Genomic DNA, 16,103 nt, shown 5'->3' on the forward strand with positions numbered 1-16,103 from the left:
GGGACCTCACCATGACGGCCTCGAGGATTGCGGCGTCCTCGGCGTCGCCGACCTCCTCCACCTTCACCGGCTTGCGCTTCCGCTCGCCGGAGGTGACTGGTTCGCGCTTGGGGCGGAGGCGGCCGCGTGGCGTCGAGGGCTCGCGGATGACGATCCCGGCGCCGCTGCGCACACTGTTGCGCGGCGGGGAAAGCGGCTCCGATTTCACCGGCGCCAATGATGGCGCCGACCTGGAGATCGGCGTCGACCTCGACGCCGAACCGGATGACGAGGAGCTGGCAGCCATGCGCCGTGGCTGCCAGCTGCTTCCCCGGCGGCGGCTGGCCGATGCCCTCGACGGCGGGGGCGTCGTCAGAACGGGCGCGTTGCCGCCCTCGATGTGCTCAATGACGGCCTCGAGCATCCGGCCCGGCACGCTCCACCAACGCCGGCGTCCCGCGGCGTTGTTGCGCGGAGGCGGAGGCGGCGGGCCGTCGTAGGAGGCGAGCTCCTGCTCCCACCGCCGCAGGAAATAGGAGTTCCACGCCGTGTAGTTGTCGGGGTGGTGGTGTGGCTCGGCGCGCTCCTGGTCCGACAATGTCAGTCGGACCTCCTCGATGGCGGCGTCGAGGGCGTGGCCCTGGGGCGGCGGCGGGATTGGCACGCCGCCCACACTTAGCCGCCACCCGCCGCCGGGATGCCTCATGTCCGGCGGGCAGGGGTACCCCGCCTGGTAGAGGAGGTGTCCCTCCCACGTGTGGAGCGACCGGCGGGGAAAGCCGTTGTTAGCCGCGCCGTCTTGCTCGTTGAACGCCATGGATCTCGTCGAGGGAAGAGTGGCGGCTAGGGTTTCGTCTGGCTGGGGTTTCGTCGTGGTGCTACGCGTCGCGACGAGCGGGGATTATTTAGGCGGGGCTGGACCCGGCGATTTAATGCCGCGTGGATGCTACGCGTCCGCGGCGAGCTGACCGGCGGCAGCCTTTACTACGCGCGGAAGACGATGCGTGTGCCGCTGACCGGCCGGGTCCACCTCTGCGGCGAAGCCGAAGCGAAAGCGCGGGAGAGATTTCTCGGTGTTTCGCGCGCTATCGCTTCGTCCGGACTCCCCGAGCGCGCCTCGGTAGGCCGGGGTTGGCGTGGGCTCGTCGGATGGATGAAGGCCCAAATCCGGGGGAAAACGAGGAACCGGGAGCGCGGCTGGGCCATTTTTCGCCGTCTGGATGGAAAAATAGCCAGCCGGGGGCCTATTCGGAAAGAAGAGTGGAGATGCTCTTACCAAGTGTCTCCTTGAGCTAGATCACAATGATAAAAATGTGGATTAAAAGGTGTATCACTGGATGATTGAGAGCATCTCCAGCCGCGTCCCCCAAAGCAATTTGAGGCGCGCCGGACCAAAAATCTGTTCCAGCCGCGTCCCCCAAAGCCCAATTTTGTCCGGCGCGCCCCGATACGGTGGCCGGCGCCCCGAGCCCGTCCCCGTCCCACAGGGGACGCTCCGGGCACGCCGGACACAACGAAAAGCGAGGCGGGCTCCCACATGTCGGCGACTATTTGCATAAACCGTTGGTTCGCGCCTTTTTCTCATCGCTCCTTCCTTCCCGCGCCTCCCACCCCTCCGCCGCCGCCGGGATTTCCCGGCCATTTGGACGTCCGATCTCGCCGAGAGTCGGCACCGTCGTCGCGGCTGGGGCTCCCGCCGGTCGTGCCGCCGCCGCCGCTTCGCCAGCGCGTCCCAGAACGCGCCGTCAAATCCGCCCCACCTCCGCGCACACAAGGTGCTCGACGACTTGCCAGGTAAGCACGATTGGCCGCTGTTTGGAGGACGGAGGACGCGACTGGGGAGCGACGTCCTCCAAACGCAGCACGAACAAAACACGTACCCCAAATGCTCAATCCGGCGCGTTTGGAGGACGGAGGACGCGCCTGGAGATGCTGAATCTTCGCTGGCCAAAAAGTTTGTAGCCTTTTTTTCGAAACCAGGGAGGCGATTAAATTCAAATCTAGTTTTGTTCTATTCGCACCAGCGCACGCGACCTCTTTGCCTTTGTCAGGCAGACCTGCGTCTACAGTAGCCGCTGCACAGCTTGTGACTTGTGACAGGACAGGAGCCTAGCCTTTGCCAGAACTAAAAGGACTCTACAGCCAATCAAGACCAGGAGACCACGCCACCTGACCGCCATGTCGCTCCGGCGACTCCTCTCCGCCGCCGTCTCCGGCAACCTCCGACGCTCCCTCTCCACCGCCACCTCCTCGCACCCACCATGGGCCATCATTGACTACACGTCCAGCGTCGACCAATCATCGTCGGCGCCGACCCCGTGCTTCCGCCCCCTCGAGCCTCCGGCCGTCTCAACCATCTCCGCCTCGGCGCACCTCCTCAACCCCAGGGAACGCCCCGCCCCTGGCAGCAACGTCGTGCAACTCCTTGGCGGCGAGGTTCGTGCCGCAAGCGGCGACGGCCACCTCCTCCTCAGCTACTGCGATCTCCGAGCGGAGGCGCCCTGCACCTCCTGGGATCTATGCAAGGACGTGGAAACCCAGCGCTTCGTCTGCAACCCTCTCAGCGGCCAGATGCTCCGGCTCCCGGACATCGGTGGCTCCAGGAGGACCCTTCCGGAGAGTCTGCACAGCCACATGGGCATCCTCACCCAGGCCGGTGGCGGGCGCCGGCACGGGCGCGGGCCGCCTGACAGGTTCGCCGTAGCCGACCTCGTCAGCCAAGGCGGCACCCTTCTGCGGTTTCTCTCGGATGAAGGGAAGTGGAACAGGGTGGTGATGGGCATACGGCGCAGATCAATGCCGCCGCGCAATATGTCGCTAAACCAAGAGACGGTTGCCTTCGGCGGCCGGCTGTGGTGGGTCGACCTGACCTTGGGCGTCATCTCCGTCGACCCGTTCCGCGACACGCCGGAGATCTTCTGCACCCTGCTGCCCAGCCGCAGCGTGCTGCCTGCACGCGCACCCACGGAGACTGGAGATTTCAGCAAGGACGAGGAAACTGCCAAGTACATGAGGGAGGTGGCCAAGTACCGGCGCGTTGGGGTCAGCGAGGGGAGGCTGAGGTACGCCGAGCTCACTCCGGGCGGGCCATTTCTGCTCAGCTCGTTTGCGCTCGACGACGAGGGCCGCGCCTGGACGCTGGAGCAGCAGGTGGAGCTCAGAAAGGTCTTGGCGGATGGAGGCTATCCCGTGCAGCACAACTCGGCGGCGCCACAGATCGCCGTCCTCGACCCTCTTAACGCCTGCGCCGTGCATCTCAAGGTCGGCGAGCACGTCGTCGTCGTGGACATCCACAAGGGGAATGTGATCAGGGCATCTCGGCTGCAAGATGACTACTTTTCACTTGTACCATGCGTGCTTCCGCCGTGGCTTGGAACAAGCCGGATCCCTACAACAGGTAATCACCTTCTTGCTTTAACCGTTAGGAGTACTAAAAACTCCTTGCTTTCAGTTTCAGTTGTGCTGGTGCATTATTTTGTTCTTGGAACCTTGGACAGAATTGTTCATTGTAATGTGAAAGCATGCAAATGGATGAAATTTGTCATAGGTAAAATCTTGTCAGCACGCTACCATCATTTGTCAAACCATCTCCGATTAGGTGATTACAATGATACATTTCTCTGGAGATGAAATAACGTTTACTCGCTCAAGTACTATGTTCATAAAACTCTATGTATATGTTATCTAAATCTTGTGTGCCGTGTAATGTATCTCTTAAGTAGCTAGCATCAGTATCCTTTGGTGACCCTTGCAGTTGAGGGAAGTATCTAAACAAACATTCAACTATTTTATTTCTGTGAATTTGAAATTTACACACAATGTTCTAACTTCTAAATGTTATTTCCGCATCTCTTTAGTTTCGTTCAGATGTTGTTTTCACTTAATGGCTCTATGTCCACTTCTTTATTGAAATGACCACCCCTACAGGTTATTTCCACATCTCCATAATTTGGCTCACAAGATACCTTAAGGATGTTTTATTTTCACTTAATGGCTCTTGTATACTTCTTAATTCAACTGACCACCAAAATTTGGGCTTCTAAACAAACCCTGTTCCTCTGTTTAGTGCCAAGCTATGTGAGCAGTGAGCTGTGCGGAATTCTAGTAACATGCTCTGCATACCAGTCTTGTCCGCTGACACATTTGTTAGAGATAGCAACAAATATTAGAATTGTTAAAGATAGTAACATGGATTGTTAGAGATGCATAAATGATAAAACAAAGTTCAAACCAAGTACCTTACAAATAGATGTCGACAAACATAATATAAGAAGCTTTGCTTGTCCTGAACAACATATATTGTTTTACCAACAATGCATCTCCATTTATAATTATAGGGTGAATAAAAAAATACCTTTAGAAAATATTAGAGAACATATCACTAAGGCTACATCATGAGAACAGAAAGACAATGGATTATGGTTTTTAAGGCCATGGATTCTGAATCATCTTGAGAGTTGTACCTAAAATATCGGTAGGTGGCGACGCTGAGAGCCACCAGCGATGGCCGGGATGACCGGCAGGGGAGGCGGCTAGGTTTATTGCTGACTAAGACATAAAAAAATGAACTGGAGCAGTCATGACCAATCACAAAGGAAAATTCCAAATTTCCAATGTTGAAGTAAAACTTGGTGAGCATATAGATTGTTTACATCATATCAAATAAATGATGGCAAGACATGTCCTATTTAGTTGAGCAAATAAATCTAGATATATGTTCTGGACAATAAAATGTGGTTTGCAAGAAACCGGAAAGCAGATTCAGATCTCCAATTAACTTCCTTATTTCTGGAGATTAATGCTGATGATCTCCAATTAACTTACTTATTTTTCTTTATTTAAAGATATCTCGGATCAAACAGAGTTGAGTTTCAGATTTACTTGATTGGTTCCTTCCCTTGAAGTAGGTGAGCAAGAGAAACACATAAGTTGCTCTATTGGTCTTATTAATTCAAATCATCTGTCACACACTGGACTGGTGAGGACTAGTATTTGGTTTAACTTGGTCATCTAAACTCTACCAGGAATTAGAATAAGCCTCATGCATGTAAAACTAGCAGAGTAAACACAGGGGTGCAGTAACCAACTACACATCCTCTAGGATGTTAGTTTCCTGCGACCAAGTTTTTTGGTTGAACCTGAAGACATGCTACTGAAGATTGCTTATCTGAAACTATAGTCAAGTCCAATCTAAATTATGGTACCGCGGTACAGATTTTTCTCTATAAAATAGTTAGAGGTAACACTTGTTACTGATTCTAAAACAACAAGATTGCCTTTACTTAAAAGAAAATAAACCAACTATTTAAAAGCAACATCAGAATAATACATGGTTGTCTAGTAAAAATCTTATGTTGGCATTAAGATAAGCTGAGACGTTCCTCTTTTATTCACTACTAATTCACATTCAGCAAAGCACAAACGTATATATATCCTACAAATTGCTTTGTTGATCGATTTTACCTTACATTAGTGAGAGGACAAGAAAACTTGGTTGGTTTAGTCGATTTGACTTGAGATCCTGATACTTCTATTTTCCCTGCTGCTCTTCTAGGTCTTCTCCTCCTCCCTTGTTTGAACGAGTGGTCCAACGTTCTCCTCCCTAGTTGTGTATAGGCGGCATAGAGGTACCCCTTTGTGACACTTGGTTGAAACATATGCTATGCAATGATAATCTGTGTTAATCCAAGCTAATTAGGACAAGGTGCGAGCACTATTGGTATACTATGCATGAGGCTTGCAACTTATAAGATGTCTTATACATAACACATATGCTTTATTACCACCGTTGACAAAATTGTTTCATGTTTTCAAAATGAAAAGCTCTAGCACAAATATAGTAATCAATGCTTCCCTCTGCGAAGGGCCTATCTTCTACTTTATTGTTGAGTCTGCTGCAGAACAGATGTATCACTAGCAATACTAGTATAACAGGAAATCAAGTGATGACTTGTCTCTTAATAAAAGTAGAACAACACTACTTCTTCTGTAAAATAACATCTACCAAAATGAAACCTGATTTCTTTCTTTGACATAACCATCATATATAAGGCATTCTTCACTATAATCAGACTGACATAAATACTACTGAGGACTCTCAATTTCCATGTTTTTTACTTTTAAGTTATGTACCAGAACAACTTTTAATTACAGGTTCTCAACTGAAAGTAATGTATAGGACGGGAAGTAATGCATCAGTGCTGAAAAATGTACAGTCAGGACTCAGGAGCATCGATGTGATAAACATAACAGAAAACATAAAGGTCACCTTAGAAGTGAGGACATGCTAAAATAGTATGAACAAATTATAACTAGTATCCAATTTTGAATTACATTTTTCGATAAAGGATGCTTTATTACTTTTGGGAAGCAATTACATCCAGCCTCTGCATAACCAGGATGCACACAGCCGTTCAAAGTGTCTGGATTCAAAGTATATAAAACTAGGCGGAATACATATCGAAGCGATGAATCATATAACGCCTAAGGTGTGGGTGGTGCTGCAATCCGTAGACTATGCTGCCACCCATGTAGGGAAAAAGTATCCCTCGCCGTAGCCTCCAACCGTGTACAGACCTCCGTAAATAGGTCTCGGTTCTCCATCCGCTGAAGAGGTAACCACAAACGGAGAATACCTGTACATCTGTAGATGACCTGCAACAAAGAACAATTTTTATCATTAAAAATCTTGTCATTTCTACTTAGCCAGAGTGCCCAGATAACTGCTAGCGCCCCCACCCTAAGAAGCAACTTAAACCTTGAATCGATACCGTGAAGCCGTTGCCAAAGACATTGGCTACACTAGTCGGGGATACGGGGTAGATGCTACTTGGATGACTGACCAAATAGATCTCGCAAAATGGCACTGGAAAAAAGGTGTTTAATAGTTTCATCTTGATGAAAAAAAACACACCTTGAATTCCCGTGCCAATTCCGCTTGACAAGATTATCTTTGGTAAGAATAACTCCACGACGAAGATACCATCCAATTTTTTTAATTTTTAATGGCATTTTCATCTTCCAGATTTTCTTATTATTATCAACCGGTATATCAGAATGAAGAATCGCATTGTATAAAGATTTGGCTGAGAAAGTGCCATCTACATGAAGATTCCATCTAAATTCGTCCGGTTCAGGTGATAGGTGAATATCTCCCAGCCGTTGAATTAAAGCATTCCATGCCAATAGCCTTTGTCCAAGTAAAACCCGTCTGAACGTCACATTCGGAGGTGAGGTAGCCATAACTGTGGCAATGGTATCACCTTTGCGACGAACAATACTATACAAGGCAGGATACTCGTTCACTTAAGGAAGCATTGTCTAACCAAACATCTTCCCGTAACCGTATCTGTTCTCCATTCTTAATAGAGAAAGTACCATGGCGAAAGAATACATTTTTTGTCGCCATGAGACCAGCCCAGAAGTGAGAATCCCCAGGTTTCCAAACCACTTGGGATAGCGTCTTCGAGCCAATATACTTTCTACGAAGAATAGTTTGCCAAATCCCATCCTCAGTAAGAAGCTTAAAAAGCCATTTACCCAGCAGAGCTGAATTCTTGACCTCCAGGTCATGAACTCCTAGTCCGCCTTGATCTTTGGGACTACAAACTATACTCCATTTAACCAGTCGATATTTCTTTTTCTCGCTGTCCCCTTGCCAAAAGAATCTGGATCGATAATAATCGAGTTTATGCAGAATTCCTTTTGGCAACAGGAAGAATGATAACATATACAGTACCATATTTGTCAGTACTGAATTAATGAGAACCAATCTTCCTCCGAGGGACAACAATTTACCCTTCCAACTACTAAGGCGTTTTTGTAATCTTTCTTCCACAATTTTCCATTCAGCAATTGTAAGTCTCCGATAATGAATCTGAATACCCAAATAGCGAATAGGAAATTGGCCTTGCCCACAACCAAACAACTCTGTATATAGAGTCATATCATTTTGGGCATCTCCGAAACAGAACAATTCACTTTTATGGAAATTGATTTTCAATCCCGACAACTGCTCAAAAGCCGCCAAAATTAATTTCAGATTGCGAGCTTTTTCGAGATCGTGATCCATAAATAGAATTGTATCGTCGGCATATTGAAGGATAGATAAACCCCCATCAACCAAATGTGGGATCACACCTTCAATCTGACCATCAGACTTGGCCCGCTCTATGAGTATCGCCAACATATCCGCTACAATGTTAAACAACATCGGTGATAGCGGATCCCCTTGGCGTAACCCTTTTCGTGTTTGGAAATAGTGGTCGGTGTCATCATTAACCCGGATTGCCACACTCCATACACAAAATCATAAATTAGAGCACGCCACTCTGGAGAAAAACCTTTCATCCTAAGTGTCTGCTGTAGGAAAGACCACTTGACCATATCATACGCCTTTTCGAATTCTAATTTTAAAATGACCCCATTTAATTTCTTAGAATGCATCTCATGTACCGTCTCGTGTAACACTGCCACTCCATCAAGGATATTCCTTCCTTGCATGGAAGCGGTCTATGATGGTTGAACGACATGATCCGCAACCGTATTAAGTCTAATGGTGGCCACTTTCGTGAAAATCTTGAAACTGACGTTTAATAGGCAAATAGGTCTATATTGTTGAATCCTTTCTGCCTCATTAACCTTCGGTAACAAAATTACTTCACAAAAATTTAGACGAAATAATTTTAGTTGTCCTGTGTGGAGATCACTAAACAAATCTAGCAGGTCCGATTTAATAGTATCCCAAAAAGTTTGATAAAACTCCGCTGGAAAACCATCTGGACCCGGTGCTTTATTGCATTCCATTTGGAAAATTGCCGAACCTCATCCTCAGAATAAGGTGCGGTTAGTAGGCCATTTTCTTCTATAGAAACTTGGGGTATGTCATCCGTTAAGTCCTCGTTAAGAGAAAAAGAACTTTCCTCCGGAGGACCGAACAAGTCTTTATAATAATTAGTAATGTATGATTTGAGTTGCTCGTGGCCTTCAATCACCCCTTCATCTTGGATGAGAGAATAATACGCTTTTTCCGATGTCTTCCATTGGCCAAGCCATGAAAATATCGCGTATTCGAATCACCTTCCAAAATGAATTGGGCTTTGGATCTTTGATACCATTTGAGTTCCTCTTCGCGAAGAAGACTCGCCATCTGTGCATTGGATTGATTCTTAAGGTCAATCTCTTGCGTGGACAACGGTCTCACTTCCGCTACGGCCTCAAGATCATCGATCACTTTTGATAAGCGAGCCTTCTCTTTTTTAACAATACCAGCCATATGGGCAGCCCAACCAGAGAGATGTTTGCGCATAGCACGCATCTTATTATTCCATCTCAATATTGGCGAACTACCCCCGACTGGTCTTTCCCAAACCGTCTTAACCATCTCATGAAATCCGTCTCGATGTAACCAGCCAAGTTCAAATTTGAACGGCCGCTTACAAACAGGTCGGGGATTCCCAGTAGTTAGAAAGATAGGAGCATGGTCAGACAGTTTTTCAATACGTTCTAGTGCACTGACGGACACCATAGGATATTTATGTTCCCATTCGGTATCCATCAACACGCGATCTAGTTTCTCGTATGTGGGTTCAGACAAGCTGTTGGTCCAAGTAAACTGTCGACCGGACATAAACACCTCTCTTAAGTCTAGGCTATCAATGACAGCATTAAACAAGAAAGGCCAATGTAAACGCAACAAAACTGTCACCATCCATGTAATCCCAATCATGAATCTAGTTCCAGCACACAGAGGTAGTGCATTAACTCTCCAAAAGAACTAGGAGCGCGTATGTTTCTACTATCCACCAAGTACTGAGGTTGGAAGGAACTTAACCGCATAGCCCAAATAATTCTAGCTACCATCGAGTCTCCGTTCTAGAGCTTAGCCAGCCCAACTCGTCTATGGAGATGACATATTACGAGGAGGGGATGGGGACCTGGATCTCGCGTCGGATTTCGCGTCGCGGAAGTCGTAGTAGAGGCGGCCAGGGTGATGCAGGAACTCGCCCTGTATACTTAATGGCTCTTGTATACTTGTTAATTCAACTGATCACCCAAATTTGGGCTTCTAAATAAATCATGTTCCTATGATCAGTGCTAAGCTATGTGAGCAGTGAGCTGTGCTGAATTCTGATAACCTGCTCTGCGTATCAGTCTTGTCTGCTGGCACATTTCATATAAGCAACACATAGTTTGTACAGTTACAAATTGTTGTGGGTTAGAATTCTCTTTGTTATTCACGTTCTTGTAGCTTGATGGAGAAAACTTGTTTTTTTCAGGCAAGAAGGATGACATGGAAGCGCAAGATGATCTGGTTATTTGCCTCTAGAAGTGGTGAATGAATATCAAGCTAACAGCGTATGTATCTCTGTGTACTATTTCATAGGACCCTATCTCAAATTCTCTTATCTCTGATGGTTCTTTGTTGATCCACTATTAATCATCAATTGTCATTGTCAGTGTCAGGATGCTTTATGTTTCCTGGTGGTAATGATGAACTCTCTTTTCTTATTCATCAAATATTATCAGCAACCGATAGTCTAAAGCTGAAGCTTGTTATTTTCAAACAAATGATAATGATTTAATTTTATGCTCTAAAGTAAACATGTTGCCCAACTCACTTTCTGTTTCACTTTTGGTGGTGAGATAGATGGAGTGTAATAGCCCTTCTGTTTACTCAGTTTTTTGTTTTCTACATGAGTCATTCTTTTCCATCTTGAGTCGAACTTCCCTAATTTTTTCTCTTTATGGTGCAGCATTCCTGGAAGTAATAGTTGCAGGGCAGCAAGCAGTAGCTTGCCGAACTCTCATTTTGGAGAAAATCTGGAGAAGGTTGAGTTTATTGTAGTTTGTCGATGATTTATCTCGTTTTGGGGGAAATTCGGCAGTCGTTTCAGCAGTGACATTATGACATTTCAGTAGAACTAAATTAAACCAGCATGGAACGACTAACCCCATAACAGCATGGATGCTATGCTTATTTGCATGACAATGAGCTCATACTTTTTCTTCAAGTTTGAAAACAATATATGCTAAACATGGCTGTATATATTTGCTAAATTAGGTGCACCTTTTGATTCTGTTAATCCTAGAGGCAATTTGCGGCAGTTTATTAGTTTATTAGTTTGGCTGTTTTTGATATTCCTCCGCTGATTCTGACTGTCGGATCGTGAATCCTGTGGAGCCTGTCTCGTACTCTGCCTCCATTGCTGCTGCTCCCCATTGATCTGCTTTTGCTTTCTTTCCTTCGGCCCCTCATCCTCTATCATTCTGTGAGTTCGTGACCAGTTCGAGTGCGAATTGTGCACATTTGACGCGTTAGCACTTAGCAGCGACAGGTTTCATCCGCTGCAAGATTGCCTGGGTGCCCTTTGACCTGCCCGACAGACCGTCCAACAATTAACTTACCTAAGAAACGAGATCGTCTTTTTTACAACCAGATCTACGAGTACATGTAGCTTTTGTGTTTGACCTGTTTCATACATTTTATCTGGAAAAAGACGGAGCGATGCTGGGAGCACACATAGTGACCACGATCGACTTGTACAGCATTACATAATTTCGAATGTAGCCTGAGCTCCGTAGCAGAGGAATTTCGGCAATACATGGTCATTGCTTATTCAGTGTTGTTATTGTACAGTATATGTATGCAATCCAGTTAGTCCTCTGAAAGCCAGCAGGAGACATTCATAAAAATTCTACTGCTTCCAAATACCTTATGGGGAATTTGGATGACACACTCTCATAAATCATAAAACGTATTGCCACATCTCAGGTGTATGACTCCATGGTGTTCTAAAGAAGAAAATGAGAATATATACCCTTCAAATCATGCCTTGGGGACTGACCCGGTCAGTGGGGGTGGTGGGCTTAAGACGCCAGCGGAGGTGCAGCCTAGTGTGGTTGTGGAGTCAATCTAGCGAGCCCGTCATTTCCTGACCGTTTTCATTTGGGGTCTTAGGTGGGAGTCGTCCCACCTGACCTGTTGTCGGCATCGATGGGAGATGTCTCTTTGTCCCCTTTTGGTTGTAAGCAGGAATTGTTATATGATCATTAACATTTTTTTCCTTTTGAAATTTTGTTTCACTAGTAGTCGTGAATTGTTCCACGACCATTAACATTTTGGTAATCTTGGAATTTGATACACCATTCATCATGAATTGTTCCTCTTATTGAAATCTTGCCCTTCCTATTTGGAACTTTGTTCCACAAGCATTTTCATGTCGTTATACTTTTTATAAGTTTGCTCTAGGAATAGTCGTGAATTGTTACACTAGAATTGACATTTGCCATTACTGGAAATCTTGTTCCATCGTAGTCATACATTATTCTTGGTTCGTGTTACTCGAGAATTGTTGAGATTTATTGCACTAACACAAAGTTTATCTTTTACTTACTATAAAAATTGTATCACGTTGTTGCAAATTATTCATGTGTATTCTTTTGATTTCCATGGCAAATCGAAGAGTATGCGGTCTACATGTGCTTTCTAGCACTATAATTTGTTTCACTTCCCTGAATATTGTTGTACTAGTAGCCATGATTTGTTCCGCGTGTGCTTTCATGTTGTCCTTCTATAGTAATGACTTGTTTCACAAATGCTATATTTTTATGCACTTCAAATTTTCTACCCTAGTTGGAGTGAACATTCTATTTTAGCCTTTGAATAAAGTTTTGATGTGGGGCTGTTGCCTCACAGTGGTTGGTCAAAAAAAAAATTCTATTTTAGATTTTCTTGTTATATCAATTATATTTGTACATGGCTAGGGAAAAATAATGTTTTTTTATTGAAGACTAAAATGCTCACCCCTTTCTTGTTTGGTTCATTTTGGTCGAGGTCAGATATCGAGAGCTTTTCCTCTCATGTGCCACATGCATCAATTTTCCTATTATTAGACCATCGTTATTTTTATTTGCTGCGTGGAAGAGTGGATGCATCGCTCCGCATTAATCATGGTCTCGTGTATTCCATGTCAGGTAGGATGATTGTTGAATTTTAGGAGAGAAAGAATACTTGTATTATCTTAGTTACGAGATGATTTATTGGTAAAAAAGTAACACATTTCTCTCTATTATATGGGATGTCTTCTTTTCAATCGTATATTTTCTAGTTTAATTATAATCAAGCCATAATTTTAGGATAAGGATAACATTACTTCTTGGAGAGACAACGCTAACAGATAACCAAGTGCTTTATATTTTTTGCTTCTCTAATTTTTTTATTCTGAAATGGGGATGTGCCTAGACCCTGCATCCGTTGATGCACACAACAATGATTTTATTATATAGTTCAAATATCTATTTATTACATCACGAATCACATAAATCGATAAAAAAAACCATCTGAATATAAACATGATAGAATATCTAAGCAGTTGTCAATCTACTAGTGAGCCGCCAACCGTCCGGCTGTAGTGTGCGGCATCTAGTATCCATAAGTTCTTGTTGCTCCGTCCGAAATAGAAAAGACAATAGCTGAATCTAGTATGTAGCCATATGGATAACATGCGCATGATTTAAGACAACAACTTTTTAAAATTAATACTAATGAAAACGCGAGCTTTGCCTGGCCGTGGCCGCCTATGTCCTAACCTGACACATCGTGGCAACTTCGGTGGACCTTCGCCCGCCTATTTCTGACCTGGCACATTGTAGAAGGGCATCTCCAGCGGTGCGACGCAAATGGACACTGAGCGACCGTTTGCGTCACCTCCAGCGGGCGACGCAAAGTGTCCGGACCGTCCGCGGAGATGCAAACCTGGCCCAAATATGCGCCAGGTTTGCGTCTCCGCGGACGCTCGGCGGTCGCGCGGAGCGTCCGCTCGCGTCCCCACGGGCCCTCATGGCAGCGATCTAGGTTCGATAGGCCTCGAATTCACAAAGCGCTCCGGTGTGGTAACCGCGGCGATCAACCGCCGCAATGGAGCGCCGAATCGCCGCGGAAGAGCAACCGCCGGCCTCTTCGTTAAACGCGCCGCCGTTAATCCGCGCACATTATAACCCCCGCGTATAGAGTAATTCAAGTTCAACCGCCTCCTTCTTCTTCCTCTTCTTCTTCTCCAACATCGGCACGCCATGAGCGATATTCCTCATAGGAAAAACAGCATGTACTTGTAACAGGAACACATGTAGATCAAGAGAGATGTCAACTTTTTGAGCACAAACCTGTTATAAGTTGGTGAAATTCTCAAAGTAGTTGATTTTCTGTTCAAATTTTACTCAAAGATAACACCTTGCAAAAACAACTAAGTTAGCTGATCTGATGCATAATAACCATAGAATAAGCCACATAAAATAAGGGAGGGACTAGCAATGCATTTAGATGGTCACATAGTAGTGAGAAAAGGTTCTACAATAGGATTATGTACTGGGTAGTTTGTCGAAACCATCGAGACAATCAGTTCACCGAACAAACATCTACTATGTTTCAACAAGAACTAGTACTGTCACATGACAAAAACTAAGCAGTAAAAATGTTTCGACTTAGCTACCATTTGACATGCAAAGCAAAAGGGCTTGTTTCTTTCATCGTAGTGCTAAACAGAGATGTTGCACCGCTTTTCCGTAGCTGATCGATGAAGCAAAAGTGGACACTTTATCTGTTCCATGCGAGCCTCTAGTACCTGAAAAAGCAAGTATGTGAAAAAAAGATGTGAAATGATGGTGACAACCATAAACTTTGGTAGCCTATGTCATGCAGGTCTGAATATAAAAGCAATTCAGTAGTTGTGGGGTAGCAAAAACATGAGCAAATACAGATCAACTTAGGTTAGAATTTGGGTATAGAATATCATATTTTCCAGGGGAAAACAACTTAGATGGCCTTAGTGTACCAACTTAGATGAATCAGAGAAGCAACTTTAGATGCATCCATAAACAAAGTTTTCAAGTTTACTTACAAAAAAATGAAATTACTTTTTGTTTTGTAGATGAGTGGTTTGGACCTGAACCTAGAACCAGACGATGTCGACAAGGAAGATGCAGGAATAAATGGCAGTGACCCCTTTTTCTGCACTCAAGATGACCAGACAGAGGTTGTCGATGAGTCTCAGGACCCACTCCTTGTTGAGCATGGTGGACAAGGTGGCGACTCTGATGTGCACAGTGGCGGAGGGCAGCAATTCAATGCAGCACCACCTCCAGCAAATCCTAGCACTGAAAACATCAACACCACGACTATGCCAACTACAAGCCTTTCTGCTTCTCCTAACCCTGAGTTGGCGGATCATGGTGCTGATGGAGTTGCTCCTAATGAAGAAGTTGCATCTAGTCCTCAAGAACCCTTCCTGGGTATGCGATTTGACACAATCGAAGATGCCAGAGAGCACTACAATGCTTACTCGAAAAGGCTGGGGTTTTCTATCAAATCAAACACATCACTGAGGCAACCTTTCACTAAGGTGGTGCGGAAGCAACAATTTGTGTGCAACAAGTATCGGGCACCGAAAACAGAAGAGCAAATTCAAGAGGAGAGAGTCAAATTTGTAGAAGAGGTTAGCCCTATCCAACTAGATGATGAAGACGGGGACGGAGAAGAAGCTGGACCGTCCAAGAAACCAAAATCTGCAGGAGTTAAGTGGCAAAGGGAAAAAATAAAGCAAACCAAGTGTCCAGCAAAAATGTGTGTGAAGTTGATTAACAACAAATGTCAAAGTGACATATTTTATTGCAGAACACAATCACCCCATGCTTGTGAAACCTTCACTGACAAAGTACCTGAGATCACACAAAGGCATACCTAGAGATGAAAGGGAGTTCCTGAAATGCCTACATGACTGCAACTTAGAAACGGGGCGTATGATGACAGTGATGTCTTCTTTTTATGGTGAAGAATGTTTCGTCCCCTATGATCCAAAAGCTATAACAAATCTGCGAACAAGTTTGAGGAAGGAGGAGAAGGAATGGGACATTGTTGAGACAGTGGCTTATTTTGCAGCGTTGAAGGACAAGGACCCGGGTTTCTACTCTCGAATTTCTTTTGATGAAGAGCACAAGGTTGAAAACATTTTCTGGGTTGACAGTGCTGCAAGGAAGGCTTACACAAGAGCATATCATGATTGTGTGTCATTTTATACAACTTTCTTGACTAATCAATTCAATATGCCATTTGCTCCATTTATTGGGAT

The 16,103-nt window shown here is 45.4% G+C and overlaps 1 protein-coding gene across 1 annotated transcript; it reads left to right on the plus strand.

Moving 5' to 3' along the window:
- The first annotated feature begins 2,157 nt into the window (after nucleotides 1-2,157).
- LOC124653213 lies at nucleotides 2,158-10,353 on the plus strand. Its single transcript, XM_047192281.1, has 2 exons — nucleotides 2,158-3,376; nucleotides 10,257-10,353. Exons 1-2 carry the CDS (start codon nucleotides 2,158-2,160, stop codon nucleotides 10,304-10,306), a joined length of 1,269 nt encoding a protein of 422 aa, XP_047048237.1. The 3' UTR covers nucleotides 10,307-10,353.
- The last annotated feature ends 5,750 nt before the right edge of the window (nucleotides 10,354-16,103 follow it).

Source organism: Lolium rigidum, chromosome 5, assembly GCF_022539505.1.
Source record: "Lolium rigidum isolate FL_2022 chromosome 5, APGP_CSIRO_Lrig_0.1, whole genome shotgun sequence".
NCBI lineage: Eukaryota > Viridiplantae > Streptophyta > Magnoliopsida > Poales > Poaceae > Lolium > Lolium rigidum.

What these genes read in the sequence shown, in the direction of transcription:
- LOC124653213 (XM_047192281.1), top strand. Translation starts at nt 2,158, where the DNA reads ATGTCGCTCCGGCGACTCCTCTCCGCCGCCGTCTCCGGCAACCTCCGA. An exon ending in AAGCCGGATCCCTACAACAG is followed by an intron (nt 3,377 to 10,256) that starts GTAATCACCTTC and finishes TGTTTTTTTCAG; the next exon opens with GCAAGAAGGATGACATGGAA.